This window comes from Hirsutella rhossiliensis, assembly GCF_020360975.1.
Source record: "Hirsutella rhossiliensis strain HR02 chromosome Unknown scaffold00011, whole genome shotgun sequence".
NCBI lineage: Eukaryota > Fungi > Ascomycota > Sordariomycetes > Hypocreales > Ophiocordycipitaceae > Hirsutella > Hirsutella rhossiliensis.
The window spans coordinates 360,494-377,903 of record NW_025408677.1 but is presented as its reverse complement, the minus strand read 5'-3'; the positions used below and the strand labels follow the sequence as shown (position 1 = coordinate 377,903).

The 17,410-nt window shown below is 55.0% G+C and overlaps 2 protein-coding genes across 2 annotated transcripts; both read left to right on the top strand.

The window, feature by feature from the left end:
- Positions 1-1,204: 1,204 nt before the first annotated feature.
- Positions 1,205-8,402, top strand: HRG_08850 (reverse transcriptase (RNA-dependent DNA polymerase) domain-containing protein; the record flags this gene model as incomplete). Its single annotated transcript, XM_044867321.1, has 13 exons — positions 1,205-1,252; positions 1,309-1,324; positions 1,390-1,964; positions 2,021-2,299; positions 2,352-2,788; positions 2,863-3,251; positions 3,326-3,535; positions 4,211-5,220; positions 5,316-5,397; positions 5,490-6,186; positions 6,309-6,956; positions 7,002-7,477; positions 7,540-8,402. The coding sequence occupies 13 exons, from the start codon at positions 1,205-1,207 to the stop codon at positions 8,400-8,402; spliced, it is 5,730 nt and encodes a 1,909-aa protein (XP_044717342.1).
- Positions 8,403-14,303: 5,901 nt separating this feature from the next.
- Positions 14,304-16,987, top strand: HRG_08849 (MULE transposase domain-containing protein; the record flags this gene model as incomplete). Its single annotated transcript, XM_044867320.1, has 4 exons — positions 14,304-14,462; positions 14,780-15,833; positions 16,197-16,686; positions 16,738-16,987. 4 exons carry the CDS (start codon positions 14,304-14,306, stop codon positions 16,985-16,987), a joined length of 1,953 nt encoding a protein of 650 aa, XP_044717341.1.
- Between the last annotated feature and the right edge of the window lie 423 nt (positions 16,988-17,410).

Below are 17,410 nucleotides of genomic sequence, written 5' to 3'. Positions count from 1 at the left end.
TCAAGTCCAAGTGGATGGTGTGAGCTTACCTGCCCGCTCCCTCTGTGATACCGGAGCCGAAACCCGTTTGCTGGTTAGCCCAACCTTCGCCCAGTCCGCCGCCCAAAGACTCGGAGCCCAGATTAAGGAGCTCCCGAGTCGGATTCTCCAAGACTTCCGTGGAAAGCCAGCCGGCTATATCCAGAAACAGCTGGTCGCCACTTTCGTCATCGATGGCCGTTCGTTCGCAAACGAGACATTTGATATAGCTGAGTGTGGCCATGATATCTTTATCGGTCTTTTCTGGATGCGGAGAAGCGCCTCCTGCTTGACTGCGCCGCCCGACAGATCATCTGGCCAGATGATCTTCCTGCCTCGCCAAGTTCTCCCCGACGATCCAGCTCTCTCGTCAAGCCCCGCTCTCGGGTCGGATCGACCCTAAGATCCAGGCCGACGCTGAGAGGCGGAACCGCCTGCTCGAGAAAGAGGAGAAACGCTACCGGATCCTCCACAAGAACTGGCGCCGCTCTGATCAAGCTCCTCCGGCCTCTGTCCCGACCCCGTTACCGACTCCGTCTCCGTCGTTTCAGTCCAAGTCTCCGTCTGCCAAGAAGTCTGTCCGTTTTCAGCTCACGACCGCCCCTGCTACCGACTTCGTCTCCGTCGCCTCGGTCCAAGCCTCCGAAGATCAAGCCCTGATTAACGCCCTGGTCTGCCAAGTAGAGTCTCACGAGAGATTCGAACAGTGGAACGAACTCGAACCGTTGATGCCCCGGGATCCAGTCCAGCTCGAGCCAAGCTCCGGCCTTGACCAGACCGTCCCTAGTGCTCGAACCGTTGCTAAAGTCTCCCCGGATCAGAAGACCTACCAGGGACAAAGCATTCCGTTCCCTCAGGGAGAAGACCCTGAGCATGTTGCTTGTGTCCGTAGTCGTCTACCGCCCCAGCTCACCCATCTAGAGGGATTCTTCTCGAAGAAAGAGGCCCACACCCTACCTTCGAGCCGACCCGGTCACGATGTAGTCCTAGAGCTTGAGAAGCCCTTTCGCCGACAGGACCCCATCGTACCGCACGCCCGTTAAGTATCTGCCTCTAGAGAAAGAGACTGTCGATCACCTCCGGAGATAGACTTCATCGAGCCCGATCCGAGTCCGCACGCCGCTTCTGTCCTCTTCGCCCGAAACCGAACACGACCGCCCGCCGCTTCTGCATCGACTACCGTTGGATGAACGATCATCTTAAAAGTCGCATCACGCCCGCTCCGTCCTCGAAGGTACTGCTTTCGGTTGCCGTGAAACTCAACGCTTCACGAAGATCGATGTGATCCAGGCCTTCCACCGTCTCCGCATGGACCCTGACTCGAGTATTTGACCGCCTTTCGCACCTGTTTCGGAACTTTCCGCTGGAAAGTCCTCCCGTTCGGTCTGAAGGTAGGTCCCGCCTGGTTCCAGCAGTTTATCAACGCGCAGCTTCACGATCTCCTCGACCGGTGCGCCAGCGCCTACGCAGATGACGTCCTGATCTACTCGGATAAAGAAGAAGACCACTGGAAAGACTGTCAAGAAGTGATCTGGCGACTCCATCAGGCCAACCTCCAGGGAGACATCAAGAAGTCTAGATTTAACGTGACCAAGGTTGACTACCTCGGCGTTCTGCTTGAAGCCGGTGTGGGCCTTAGTGTCGACCCTCGGAAAGTTCGATCGATACAAGACTGGAAGTTTGAAGACCTCCGAGACCGCACCGCGATCCGATCATTCGTTGGCCTATGCAACTTCATCCGTGTTTTCTGCTACCACGCCTCCGGAGTGGCAGAACCCTTGAACCGGTTGCTTAAGAAGGATGTTGCCTTTGTGATGGGCCCGGAGCAACGCGAAGCATTTGATCAACTCAAGCGCCTGGCTATCGAAGCCCCGGTCCTCGCCTTCTTTAGACCAGAACTGCCGACCCGACTGGAGACCGATGCCTCCCGGAATGCCACAGCTGGTGTTCTATGGCAGGAACAGCCTGATCAGACCTGGAAGCCCGTTGATTCTTCTCTAAGACCATGACCCCGGCCGAGCGAGCCTACCCAATCCAAGATCGAGAGCTCCTCGCCGTCGTACAGAGTCTAGAGCACTTCTACCCAGAGCTCTTAGGCCAGAAGTTCGATGTGATCACCGATCACGAAGCCTTAGTCCATTTCTACGAAGCGCCTGCTCTCGGTACGACAGATCAGATGGTCCGACTTTCTCGCCCAGTTCGACATCCGTTTCTCTACCGCCCCGGTCGACTGAACGTAGTCGCCGATGCCCTCTCCAGGAAGACAGCGGAGCTCCCTACCGTAAAGGCCCGGGCAGCCGAGGAACGCACGGTGACCCTGATCCGGGATACAGCAGACGCCCGATCAAGACCGCCCAGAACTAGACCCGAACTCGGTCCCGAAGGGAGCCGAACTCGTTTCGTTGATCCGCCAAGAGAACCTCCTCCAAGACCTCGGTACCCATGGAACACATCTGGTCGTACCAGCCCAGACCTCAGACAAGCAGACGTTTCTTCAGACCGCGCTCATTCGCGAAACCCACGAACCCCAGATCTTCGCTCACGCCGGACAGAACAAGGTGATCAAGCTGCTCCAACGAGACTTCTACTGGCCAAGGATGAAGGAGGATATCCGTCGTTATATTCGGAACTGCCACGACTGCCGCCGCAACAAAACCCCTCTGCAAGCTAAGCCGGATTATCGCCACGCTCCCAGGAAAGAAAACGATACGGCAGAAGTCTTAGCTAGCCGCTACTTCCGCTACCTCTATCGTTTCTTCGGTATGCCCTCGTATGGATTTCTGACAACGCTGGACAGTTTATTTCGCCTTCCTCGCAGAGATTAACCGGCTCACGGGAACGAAGCATCGTCATGGAAGCTCCCTACACCCTCAGACCCAAGGGTGTAGAAGTTACAAATCAATACCTAGATCAAAAGCTACGATTCTACGTGACGAAGCATCAAGATAACTGGAGTTCCCTGCTGCCCGCCCTCGACTTCGCCCATAACTCGTCTTGGCACTCTTCCATCGACATGGCACCGTTAAAAGTAGCCCTAGGCCGAGATATCCGGAACCCCCTGTCACTGCCCCCGACTGACAAGACCGCTGCCACCGGACCCGCCGCCAGAGCTAGGGAACTTGTGCAGACCGCCCAGGAAACCCAGGAAGACGCCAGGAATGCTGCCACCGCCGCTCAAGAACGTCAGAAGGAACAGGCTAATAGGAAACGACGACCAACCGACTTTGCCATCGGTGACCGAGTTTTCTCAGCAGGAAAGGCTTCGCCACGAACGCTCCGACTACTCGGCTAGATAACCAATGGTCAGGTCCGTTCGTAATCCTGGAAGAACGCGGTCATAGCTACGCACTGCAGCTGCCCGAGTCGTACAAAATGAAGAACCTATTCCACGCCGACCGTCTTCGAAAAGCAGCCGATAACCCCTTGCCCCAGCAGATCCAGACACCTCCGCCACCCGAGGAGATCAACGGAGAACCTGAGTGGGAGGTTGATCAAGTCCAGCAGTCTCGAGTAACCGGTAGGAGTCGACGACTGGAATACCAGGTCTTATGGAAGGGATGTGACCTGATGAGACCTGGTACCCGGCTAGGAATTTCCGTAACGCACCAATAGCATTGAAGGTATTCCACGATGAACATCCGGACGCAGCAGGCCCACCCGTCAACCTGCAATACTGGATCGAATGTGCTGCAGCGGAGGAGGGCTGCGAGGAACGAGACGATGATGACACAGCAGAGAAAGCCGTGAAACCAAGAACCCGCCGCCACGACTGACTACCTTGATACGCATATCAAGGCCTTAGACGGGGGGTAGTGTCACGACCCTGCGCGCCAGCGTAGAGACACCAGCGCAGAACCTCACCAGTGTCACGTGCCCAAGCAGCATCACGTGCCCACGTGCGACCTCGTGCTTACCTGAGCGCTGCTGAGGTAACCTCGTGCATATGCACATAAGGGCCAGCTCGGTCGTGTAGTCTAGTCTTTCTTTCTTGCTCCTTAGCTTTGAGTCTTTGTTCATAGTGCCAATACATCTTTATAGCCGTCAAGGCTCGTATGTGCCTGGCCGTAACACGGAGACCTTCTTCCGGGCGGTAGGAAAGCCGTCCAGCCAGCCCAGCGAGACGAAGAGTCAGAAAACGTCTTCGAAGATAGGCTTGAAATCTGGCTAGACAGACAGACCAGGGTTAAAGCAGTCCTCTGCAACCGACTTAGCTTTCTAGCCCGTGAGGATGTCAAGCACCTAGAAACGGCCGCGCAGATCCTCCAAGCCATCGAGGCGCGCTACAAGCCCAGTGGCAGCGCTTGCTTCCAGGAGCTGGATAAGAAGTACATGGACCTGACTCTCGATGTCTGTACTGATGTCATGGACTTCGCCGAAAAACTCCGACAAGCCCGCTCAGAGCTGCTAGAGCTCGACGTCTCTTGTCAAATCGGGGAACCCCAGTTCATCAGCAAGTTCCTCACAGGGCTAGGTCCAGCCTACGAGGTGTTTCTCACAGCATTCTATCAGCAACACAACCTGCTGCCAAAGAGGGACCTTGCTGGAGCGGTCAAAAGACCAGCAGTCTCCTTCGAAGAAGCCATCGCCGCTGCTGAACACGAAGAACAGAGCCAGAAGCAACGAGGCGCCACCGCCGGTCAAGCTCTTGCCATGACTCGGAGAGACAGAGACGTGCCCGTCTGCACCCACTGCAAAAGGAAAGGACACACCGTGGATAAGTGCTTTAGAGTCCATCCAGAGCTCAAGGCCGACTTCGACAAGAGACATGCAGAGAGACTCAAAAAGAAACAGGATCATCGCGGCAGGCAGGAGCCCACTACATCTTCCACTACACCTTCCATCACAGATATCCAGACCGCCCTAGCCTACTTGCAAGGTCAAGCCAATGACCAACCACAGTCGCAGTCACAGGCTCTTGCCAACCTCGCTATGCCCCGTTTCACCTTCCCATGCACGATACACCTCGCCCCTCCTGGTGCTGCCAATCCAGTGGGAGTGCGTGATGATCTGGATCCGGCAGCACTGGCCGCTCAGCACACGCTGCTTTCACAGATCCACATCCTCGACACAGGCGCCTCACAGCACATCTTCTGCCGCCGAGGCAAATTCGGGCCCTTGCTCCGTACACTGGTCTTCCTACGCAGGGGCCAAGGGAGCCCATTCCTGCCCATGGGCGCCGGCAGCTATGACCTGCCAGTGAAGGTCTGTGGAAAGACCACATGCTGACCTTCCAAGACGCCCTCTGTGCCCCTGACGCAGGCGTCAACCTGGTGTCCGTCACAGCTCTCGGCAAGCAGGGGTGCTGGATCCTTGGCAATGGCGAGCACGCTGCCATTGTTAAAGGCGGCCAGATCGTGCTGACGGCCACTGTGGCTAATGGTGTCTACGTGATTGACGAGCCGAACAGAGACATCAACGCCGCACTGGCTAGCCTGCGTACTCAGGATCCTGACCTGACCTCTGGAACGAAGCTACTGATGAAATCAGGCGTCATAGCGACCCAGCTGCCCTCGTCACCTCGCAGGTCCAAAATCCCAACCTACGCATCTGGCACGAGAGACTGGCCCACCTCAGCGAGCGCAACATCAAGAGGCTGCAAGGGATGTCCACTGGTCTGCGACCCCAATCGCCACAAGACCCGTGCGAGGCCTGCGCTATTGGCAAGATCAAGGAAGGATCTCATAGGCACTCTATTCGAAAGGGAACCTGGCCGCTAGAAAGTCTGCATATTGACATCTGTGGGCCGTTTCCGGACACTGGATACGACGGCAGCAGATACTGGGTGGCCATCCTAGACGACTACACTCAGTACGGATGGACCTTTAGCGTGGCCACCAAAGACAGCCTCTTCCCGATCTTCCAGGCGTTCCTTCAGAAGCATGAGACGCCTACCAGGCGATGCCTCTACGTGCGGATGGACCTAGGAGGTGAAAATCGCTCCACGCTGCTAGATGCCTTCTGCACCGACAAGGCGATCGAAGTCATCTACGCCGCCACGGAACAGCACCAGCAAAACGGGGCCATTGAGGTCTTCCATAGGGTCCTAAGCGAGAAGCTCAACCCTACGCTAATTCGGTCCGGCCTCGAGCGCAAATGGTGGCCCTACGTACTCCAGAGCATCACCTACGTCCGCAATTTGTCTCCTACAGCCAAGTTACCTATCACACCGTACGAAGCCTGGCACGGCGAAAACCTGATGTTACCCATCTTCGAGTCATCGGATCAAAAGGCTGGGCACTACTGCCAGCAGCCAAACGCAGGAAGCTGCAGCCTAAGGGTATCCCGTGCAGAATGCTGGGGTACCAAGGGCACTGTAACTACATCCTGCTTGATAGCAGCAACAGGGTCTTCGTGTCTCCCAACGTCATCTTTGTCGAACACGTCGCCAAGCCTACGGTCTCTGAAAGACAGCCCAAGAGGCCCAAGACTGGCCAAATCCTTGACCAGCTGATCCGGGAGGAAGGCCAGCAAGCCGAATGTCCGCCTCGGACACTTCGCAACGGCAACAATAGAACAGCCGACACCGCGTCTCTCTACACACCAGAAACTTCCACAGCGCTCTCGCCCGAGCCTGAAGATAGCCAAACCTCAGATTCCACGCGAGACCTGTCTGACAGCTCTGAAGACAACATAGTGTCCCATAGAGACGAGTCGGACGACAGTGCCCTGCTCGACCTGCTGGAAGAGACAAGCCCCGAACCATCTGTTTACTCAACTATCCATGCCGCTGCTGATCCGACCAGGCCGTCGGTCAGAAGGTCCACCAGACAAAGAGTTCCCCCTCTGCGCTATGGCTATAATTTCGATCACGCCTTCGCAATGGCTATGGCCATCTCACAGCAATGGGAAGACCACGAGCCCCTTGCCTTCAAACAGGCCATGCAGTCAGATAGCGCCAAGAACTGGCACGCCGCTATGGCGGACGAAATCCAGTCCCTGCAGGTCAACAAGACCTGGGAGCTCACTGACCTCCCGCCAGGCAGGAAGGCCCTACGAGGGAAGTGGGTTTATAGGCTGAAAAGAGGGACCGACGGCCAAATCGTCCGCCATAAGGCCAGATTCGTTGCAAAGGGCTACGAGCAACAGGAAGGCATCGACTATAGCGAAACCTTCGCCTCAGTGGTCAGGCCAGAAAGCTACAGAACAATTTTCGCCATAGCCGCCGCTGAAGACCTAGAGATCGAGCAAATGGATGTCAAGACCGCTTTCCTCTACGGGGACATCGACGAAGAAGTCTACCTCGAGCAGCCAGAGGGCTTCGAAGACGGCACTGGCCGCGTCTGCAGGCTCAAGAAGGCCATCTATGGGCTCAAGCAGGCGCCTCGCATCTGGTTCCACACCATCACCAAGTTTCTTGAGACACTAGGCTACAGGCCCATTGCGGCAGACGTCAGCGTCTTCGTCCGTGGCAAGAGCATCATTGCAATCTACGTCGACGACCTACTTCTCACTGGAGCCTGTCCTCGGAGGTCCAACGGATCAAGGATGCCCTCAGCAAACGCTTCCAGATGACTGACCTAGGTCCCTGCTCCCATTACCTAGGCATTAAAGTCACTAGAGATAGGGCCAGGCGTCGGATCGAACTGTCCCAGCGAGCCTACATTGAAAAGATCCTAAGGACCTACAACATGTCAGACTGCAACCCAACGGACACCCCTATGGCCGCAGATCCGCTCCAACCACCCGCAGAGGACTGGCACGCCCCTCCCAAGGACCAGGCCGCCTATGCCAAGAGGGTAGGCTCACTGATGTATGCGATGCTCGGCACTAGGAGCGATATCTGCTTCTCCGTTGGCGCCTGCTGCAGACACCTTGCCAACCCAACGTCTCAGCACCAGACAGCTGTGAAACGCATCATGAGATATCTTAAGGGCACCATTGACTATGTGCTAGTCTTAGAGGGACCACTGCAGCCGATCCAAGGCTACACTGACGCAGACTTCGCGGCGGACCTGCACACCCGACGATCGACGTCAGGCTTCTTCTACAGCCTCGGCTCAGCAGCCATCAGCTGGACCTCCAAGAGGCAGCCCTGTGTCACGCTCTCATCCACAGAGGCCGAATACGTGGCTCTGACCCAGTCAGCCCAGGAGGCCATCTGGCTGCGTTCCCTAATGAAGGACCTAAGCCACCCACAGGCTGTGCCAACAGCCATACACGAGGACAACAAGGGCGCTATAGATCTGGCCAACAACCCTCAGCACCACTCTCGCACTAAGCATATCTCTCTTAAGTGGCACTTCATCCGAGAGAAGGTTGCAGAAGGGACCGTCAGCCTTATCAAGATCGAAGGCACCAAGCAGCCTGCTGATGGGCTCACCAAGGCCCTGCCACGAGATGCCTTCCTCCGTTTCCGGGACTCTCTAGGCGTCAAGTCCGATTAGAAGCACCACACTGCTCAGCCTCTAATCGAGTGGGAGTGTCACAGGCATCTTCGGCCCTCCTTAGGCACTCAAGCCTCTACACACTGACGGAGCTCTGAGGCCACTCCGCGAGATCAATCTGGCCCTCCCTTGGCGAAGACCCTTCTGCAAGAAGGCAGCCACACTGACGGAGCTCTGAGGCCACTCCGCGAGATCAATCTGGCCCTCCATTGGCGAAGACCCTTCTGCAAGAAGGCAGCCACACTGACGGAGCTCTGATGGCCACTCCGCGAGATCAATCTGGTCATCCTCCGCAGTCCACGCGTTGCAAGCAACGAACCCGTAGGCGCGCTATTTCCTGTGTTTTTACCCACGAAGGTGATTTTGGGTTTTAGCGAGGGCTAGACGGGACTATCCTTGCCGCTGCACGGCACCTTGACTGTCTGACAGAGCCGCCCTTCAAGCGAGTTTGAGGTGGGTCATCCGGACCCCTGAAAGGCGCTCCCAGGGGGTTCTGTCAGCCGCTTGGAAGTGGCATATTAAGGAGGTCACCCCCATTAAGGGTCATTACTATTTCACGTTACCTAAAGTGGCGCACTCTTTCCCAATATTTTTCACCCATAAAGAGGTGTTTTTTGGGTTTTAGCGAGGGCCCTAGGAAACAGCACACTGCTGCACAGCACCTTCGCCTGTCTGTCAGAGCCGTCCTCAGAGCGAGTGGGAGTGTTGAAGTGGGTCATCAGAAACCCTGAACCCCTGAAAGGCTCTCTGAGGAGCCTCTGACACTAGCTTGGAAGTGATATATTAAGGTGGCATTTCTCTGTATTTACTCACAGATTTCTTTAACCTTCAATGAACACTTCATCCGCTACACAGCCTTCAACAACAACTTATCTTGACACGGACTGCCTGGCCCCGCGAAGAAGGAAACATAGGAAGGGAGGGGGGTGATGTAACGGGCAAGCCGCTTGAACGGCGGCTGCACCGCCGTGCTTCTAGAATCTTCCATTGACTCGAAGCTGTGATATATAAACTGCCGTCATGCTCTCATGTAACTAGCGGATTCCCTTTCTTTCTTCTCTATCTTGATAGTAAACAGCATAGGGACTAGTTACCCGTTGGCGGGGCCTCTGGCAGCCAACGGGTAACTCACTAGAGGCCTTTCACACAATGTATAATTCCATCACTGCGGGCCGGGCCGAGCTTTAACTCCAGCCAGTGGAGAACTCCGTGCAACGACCGAAAGCCACCAAGTCAACTAATTCCCTCCTGGGCCTGAAAAAAAATTACCAAAACCACCATCACCAAAACCACCAACAGCAGCACCACCAGCAGCAGGTGCGGCGGCATTAGCACCCTTAGCAATACTTTGACCAAGCTAGAGTTGCCAGCCGTATCAGCATGCCACGTGGAATCCGCCTTCTCGTTAGTCACGGGTTGGAAACTTACGTCACTCTGTGCAAATTTGTCCAAAGCTGCACCAGCCCCTTGTGCACCTTGGCCGCCAGGACCACTACCTTGAGTATTAGGAGTAGCACCTTCAGCACTAAATATAGGTTGACCAAAGTCATCAGTAGTACCAGGGCCTTGTCGTGCTGCTATATTTTGGTCCGTCACTGGGGCCGCTAGTCCTAGCCCGGTGAGGACGGTGAAAAGGGTAATTGAAACCTTCATGTTGGCCAAAAGGTACTTAAAAGGAGGACGATAAAGAAGCGAGGTAAAAATCGATGATGGCGTAAGTATAAGTAAGAAGTCTAGCGGGCGAAAATTCTATATCTTCGAGGTGAAATGCTCGCACTTTATAAGTTCGAGCCCCCCAGTTGTTTTTACCATGCACGAACCATATTGTTGTGTTTTTATTGCATCTCGAAAACAATAAAGTTAGTGAAACGAGCCAGCACGAATCGATGTTCAAGTGCAAGTCCCAACATTTCTCCACGACTTAGCCCAGGGTTAAAATCCACTCCACGCAATCCACCGGCAGCCCGAGTGGAGTGGGTAGGTAGTCGGTAGCTGGTTTCAAGAGTCATGAGGTGCGCCTTAATCCAAGCTATACCGGGACCAGGGTGAGTCCCCCATGTTCTAGCAGTTGACTGGTCGTGATTGTGGGAGCCTACAGATCTGAGGAAGGCGTGGCCCAGACGATCAGCCGAGGAGAGTCCTGTCAATTGTCTGGTGGGATTGAGCCAGGATATTCTTTTCAACGAGGCCGCGCGGGTACAGTCAAGAGCTCTCTTACCTCCAGAATTGTCTGAAGCACTAACTTCAGGCCTGGGTTACCATTGGCCTTTCACGTTTCAGCCGCGAGGAAGCAAGGGGCCCGGGCAGGGCTCCTAATAGTGTAACTGGTTTCGGGGACTATTGGTGTAAACTGCGGTTTGCACTAGGCAATGACTATGCGGGCCGAACCACTTTACTACGGGGGCCGCGTAACTTGGCTTGTGTTGCATACCGGTACTCATTGGGCGTGGGGAAACCGACTGCCTGAAGGCAGATAGGTGAAGCACTCTTCAACCCGAATCGCCGGTTCGGTTTGAAGATCAGCATCAGAGTGCTTTCTTGCGCGCTGCATTCATCGTGCCCACCGGGACGTGGCCTCGGCTGGCGTTGCCAGTATTGAAATGACGCTTGGTGGCAAGGCAGCGTTCGTCAGCGTAGGAGAAACGTCAATGGTCGGTGAAACAATGGACCTGTCATTGGCACGGGGGCTTGTGGTGGCGAACGCGTCCAGCCGTGTTTCGTCTTCGGTCACTGGTTGGTCCTGCTGTGGCGGAGCCTGTTTGTTGCATTAACAACAGTTTCATGGCGAGTCAGGTTTCAGCTCGAGGCGCTCACTCTTGTTCTTCTCTTCGTCGGCTGCACTTAGACGATATGACGACAACTGCTTGTTGAAGAAACCCAGTCAAGCCTCTTACAACGCCTGACTTGAGCAACCCACAGATCGAACCAAGGCAGACCTTGGATATCTTGGGCCTGCTCCGTCCTGCCCGGCACATGAACGGGTCTCCGGCGCCAACATAAACAAAGCGTTTCCCCGGAATGCTCATGTGGGAGTCGGATAGACGGTAGCAAGAGTCATGCTTTCGCAACAAGTCGGAGACTTTGGCGACAAAAGACTGTCAGCTGTTCACGAAGAGTTCCCCAGCGCCGATCTCGGTGCTGGGCTTACGATTCGTGGCAAACTATTATGCTGAAGCCTGTTGTCAGTGCCTACTGAGTCTGATGGCAATGCTTGTATGGTGGATACCCGCATGTGCATCACGCTCAGAGCATCCCTCCGAAGGCCAGGTGCCAGGTTTCCGTTGACCTAGCCGCCATTGAGCTCTCGTTATGAAACCCTGGTCGACTCGACACAGCTGCCACTATGAACCAACCGTCTCTTGATACAATCAAGCGTTTGGGGTTGGTCAGCTTTTTGCCTATGTCACGCAACTTCCTTGGTCCCGCATAATGTTTTCTTTTTCTCTTTTGACAAAGAGGGCAGAAGAGATGGGCCAGCAGCGAAACAGGAGTGTTGCACTGTTACACTGGCACATCAATATCTACAAGCCTCATCAACCTTTCTTTTGGGAGCCAATGCAATGCAATTTATTCCGCCCGGAGGGACCAACCCTAGAGGGCCGCGACACTCAGCTATTTACAGATCCTCCACTTTCGACTGCAACACCCAGAAGCCCCACATTTTGCTCCTATCCGTACATTTCAGCCTCCAATTTCGCCGTTGACAGGCCTGCTTGAAGGCCCATTTCTCCAAGTGTTCAGCATCCTATTCTCAGCAGCTGAAGCCCGGTCTGTCAATGAGAGGCTGTATGGTGCTAGTACTGTGCACTCTGGTTTGCCAGTACTGTCATCGTTGGTCCGTGTCTAGTCTCCCGGTTGCCATCGCGAATTTGATCGTAGCGCGTACTGCTGGTAGGTTCGGCTTCCATTTGTCGCCATCGGACATCGACTTCCCTCCTAGGAAGAAAGACAGATTTCCAGTCTTGTCGAGCGGGCTTGAAATGGCGAGTTCTCCTGGATGCGCCCCTCGCGTGTCGCTTTCCGCGCTGCTGCCTTTGCTTTTGCCCCCAACGCAAACCCTTCAGCTCCTGCCGGGGCCCATATCATACGAATCGAAACACCCCGTTGCCGGAAGAGCCTGACATGCTTGTAAATTTCTTGGATGATGTATTGGCCCGACTGCTGGCGCGGTTGGCCAATCGCCTGCATGGCCGATCTGTTGCTTGTGACAAAGACTAGCTCTCTTTGCTCGAGTCGCGCTGGCATACATCGCAGAGCCGTGGCAATCGCCTCCAGCTCCGCGACATATGGGTTTTGATCTTCTCGCGGCCCCAGAGTGATGGAATAGCTCGCCAGTGCTTCTTGCTCGTTGTTGACTCTCGTATCTCGAACACAGCCTCCCATGCCGACTACGCCTCGCCTTTCGGATGAGCTCGTCGCGACGACAATGCCTTGCGCTTTCGCAACCAACTCAGCTGCCTGGTCATCATCGAGGTCACAGAGAACACGAATGCGGTCTTCCACGGGGCCACCGCGTATTCTCTGATGACTTCCAATCTTTGACCTGCTGACTCTCCATGCTCTTGAGCCATCGTTTGCAGTGGGGACGTGAATCTTCGGCACACTCTGATGCCCAGCCGGGCGAGAGGATGCGCCCTCGGGAGAGTACGAACGCTGATCCAAAACCTCGCCGCTGCTTGAGTGTGCCGATTTACCACCGGCCGAATGCTTGCCTCTGCTTCCGCGACTGCCGTCGACACGGTACGGAACGCTCCGGTCACCGCCTGCGCCCCTACCATCTGTGCTCGATTCAACCAGTAGCCCTCCTCACTCCGCATGCATGAGCCCAGACAGTGGAGGCATAATCCATAGCAGGCGCAACCGCAGCCGTGAACAACTGCCTGGCCACCCGGGGCGACAATCCACGCAGTCTTTTCAGCTGCATCGCGGTTTCCAGTCCCTTCGATGCCGCTCGTGCCATATGCTCCTTATATCGTAGTTTTGCATCCATGACCACTCCCAGCACCTTGGCGTTTTCCTGTGGCCAGATCGTTCTTCCTTTGATAACAAATGGACTTGAGCTAGAGCGCTCGGCCATTCGTGTAAAGTGAATGATGGTCGTCTTGTCGCCCTCGAACGTCGCCCCGCTCCGCTTTTCCCACTCTAGGGCACGGTCGATGATGGACTGGATTCCGTCCCGGTTCGACTCTGCAGTCGAGCCTGTGACCCAAGCCGAGTAATCGTCCACGAATGCGATTGATCCTCCGGAGGTGCTGATTTTGGTCTGCACTAGGTCTGCGTTGAAGAAAAGAAGAGAATCGGCGAAAGCGGCGATCCCTGGGAAGACCTGCTTGTGGGAGCTCTTGCTGTGCGGTACAGTGTCCATTGACCGTGATGCTGGCCGTCCGCTCAGAGCAGAATGCGTCTACCCACCTGACCAGCTCGGGGCAAACCCTCGCTGCGAGCCGTTGTAGAAGCCTATCCTTGAACACTCCGTTATAAGCACCCTTGACGTCGAAGTTCACAAGACTAAGCACCTTGCCCATTCGCCATGCTTTGTAGATTTTCTTGCAGGAGCACGAGAGCCTGCTCCGCGGAACGCCTCTTCCTGGCTCCAAAGTGGTTAGTTGGCAACAGCCCAAACGTTTCCACCGCAAAGGAAATCCGCTCGGCCAATAGGCTCACGGTACCCGCGAATCTAATATTTCGCGGGCACCGTGACAATGACTAAGCAGATGTCGCAGGGGGGGAGCCAATAGGCTCACGGTACCCGCGAATCTAATATTTCGCGGGCACCGTGACAATGACTAAGCAGATGTCGCAGGGGAACGCGAGCCCGGTGACCGCGCGTGTTATTGACGGTCGACAACGCGCCTCAGCAAAAGCACCCGTCCGCTTAAACATGCTGTAGCGACCGTTAAAATGGGTCCGCCTTCTCTCGGGCCGACTGCACCGTTTGCCGAAGACTGTCTTCCACCGGAACTTGACTACGACTCTCGCGATGACCTCCTCATTTCGATCAACGCTTGGGCTGCGACGCGGGCTATGCCTTCACAACGGGAAAGTCCACCAGAGCCAAGGGTGGCAGACAGACAGTGACCTTCGCGTGCGACCGGTCTTGTCGACCCCCAAATCCGTCGATAGAACGTCAGCGAAAGACAACAACCCGAGGGACGGGCTGTGAGTTTTCGATTTTGGCCAAAGAATCAGCCGACAGGCAATCTTGGGCTGTGCGACACCGCCCAGACAAACGATTTTCCCTGCATAATCACGCGCCCAGTCGCCACCCTTCTGCTCATCCTGCTCATCGTAGGTTGACGGAGAAAGATATTGAAAAGTTATCGCGCCTTTCTAATGCCGGCATTGTCCCAAAAGATATTCGGACCTATATACGACAGAACTGCGATTCTCTTGCCACACAACAAGACATTTACAATGGAATTGCAGCTACCAAGAGAGATGTATGCGAAGGGCAAAGTTCAATTCACGCTTTGGCCAGTCAGCTCGACCAGGAGGGGTTTTGGAGTCGGATCCAATTCGGCCAAGACGGCCGAGTGACCGCAGTCCTGTTCGCTCATCCAGAGTCCTTGACGTATCTCCAGGCATACCCAGATGTCTTGTTGCTAGATTGCACGTACAAGACGAACAAACACGGCATGCCGCTCCTCGACATGATAGGAGTAGATGCTTGTCAGCGATCATTTTGCATAGCATTTGCATTCCTTGGTGGGGAGACCGAAGCTGACTTCGTGTGGGCGTTGGATCGCCTGAGGTCACTGTACGAACACCATAGCGCCCGCTTACCCTCTGTCGTCCTAACAGACCGCTGCATCGCCTGTATGAACGCCGTTGCCATTTCCTTTCCCACTTCTTGCTCACTACTCTGTCTGTGGCATGCCAACAAGGCCGTCCTCCGCTATTGCCGGCCAGCCTTCGTCCGCCAGGACCAACCGGAGTCCACAAACGCAGAGACAATTGATACGTCAGAGAGCAACGGCTGGTCTGAGTTCTACCAATTCTGGCACTCGATCATGGCTGCACCAAACGAAGAAGCATTCAAGGACCGAGCTACGCAATTCGAGAAGAAGTACCTACCCAACCACCTCAAACAAGTTGGATACATCAAAACTTTCTGGCTTGAAGGGTATAAGGAAAAGCTTGTTAAGGCTTGGGTTGATCAACATGCTCATTTTGGAAATACAGTCACGTCGCGCGTGGAGGGCATACATGCATTGTTGAAGGCCCATCTCAAAAAGTCCACGCTAAATCTTTTCGAGGCTTGGAGGGCGATGAAGCACGCGTTACTCAATCAACTGTCAGACTTGAGATCGAATCAAGCCCGACAGCAGATTCGGGTCCCAATTGAGCTCTCTGGGCCCTTATACGCTTCAGTGCGCGGTTGGGTCTCCCATGAAGCGCTGAGAAAGGTGGAGGAGCAGCGGAAGATGCTTGGTAGGAGAGATCCTCCCCCACCGCCAACTTGCACGGGGGCTTTCACCAAGTCCCACGGGCTGCCTTGCCTTCACACTCTAAAATCTTTGCAAGAGCAAGGACAAGTACTCTTACTTGAGCACTTCCATACGCACTGGCACCTGCAGCGGGATGGAACCCCGGCCGCTGCTAGAGCCGCGCCAGCGAATCGAGTCGACCTTAGCAAGTTCGGCTATTCCCAAGCAGAGCACTCGGAGAGAACCCAGTGCATTTGAGAGTATCGAGGAGGCTCGTAAAGCGCCACCCACATGCAGCAGGTGCCATACGGTTGGTCATAGGATGACCGCGAAAGCCTGCCCGCTGCGCTTTGAGAGCTGCTTCAAGAGACTACGTCGTCGATGCATTCACGATCGGTGTCACCATCGGAGATCGTACCGTCATCCCAGTACGTGCAAGCCGCTTTGGACGCACAGGAGCCAGAGCTTGCAACTGAGCCGCCAACTGATGCGTCCCTGGCGACGGATTTGGGGAGTGTCGCAGGAACCCTTACAATTCTGCCCACTACAGCTCCAGACCATCCTCCTGCCCAGTCGGGTCAGTCCTTTCACGCCGAAATAGGTTCAGTTGCCACGACCTTTCCCGGTGACCAAGATTCCGGGCCCGTACCGGGTCCGCCCCGCGATGCCACTGAGCTGCTGGTATCGCCACCACCTATCTCACCTGACTTGCCAGCCCCACCGCCGCCGAAATATGATTCACCAGAAGCTATACACAAAAGTTATACCGCTGCAAGAAGCGCATGGTATGCAGCGCAGCCGGCCGGCAGCATCAAGACAAACCAACAATACCGCAAGGCAATGAGGCTTCCAGCTAGGTATGACAAGCAAAGCTATGAATGGTGTATGGACTACAAACAAATGTCCAGGCATTGCGCCACTACAACGGGGTTGAGAGCATGGACGAAAGAAGAAATGATGGCATACCTTGACTGGAGCCATGCAGAAGATCAGCGTGTTGAAGCCCAGATCATGAAGGAGATGGGAGACAATCCGTTAGCCAACACACGGAAGGGCGTGGCCGACATTTGGCGACAGGTAGAAAAGGACAGCCGAGAGCAGGAAACGCTGTATTCTGCACATGTTGAGGCAGATGATTGTATTTTCGTCGAGCCGTAGTTGGCTCTACTGATATTAGCAGCTCTTTAGTTCTAGTAGACAGTAGACTCACACATACGACGAGCACAGTGCCGACAGACTACCCGCATCATGGCTTTACGCAGACAACGGACTGTGATTAGTCATTTTCGCGGTGCCCGCGAAATATTAGATTCGCGGGTACCGTGAGCCTATTGGCTCCCCTTTCTTTTGCAAGGCTTATTCACCATTCCCTCAGCCGAGGCATATTCGGCCGTATACTCAGCCAAGACTCATTTTGTCTTCCAGTCAACCTAGGCTAATGCAGGCAATTAACCTTCCTTTTGCCTACGCTTTTCACAGCCACAACCCAACAGCTGGGTTATTCATTCACTTCCACTGTTCTTCTAGCTATATAAGATCATTTACACTCCCTCTCTAGATAGAAGAATCAAGAGCTTTATT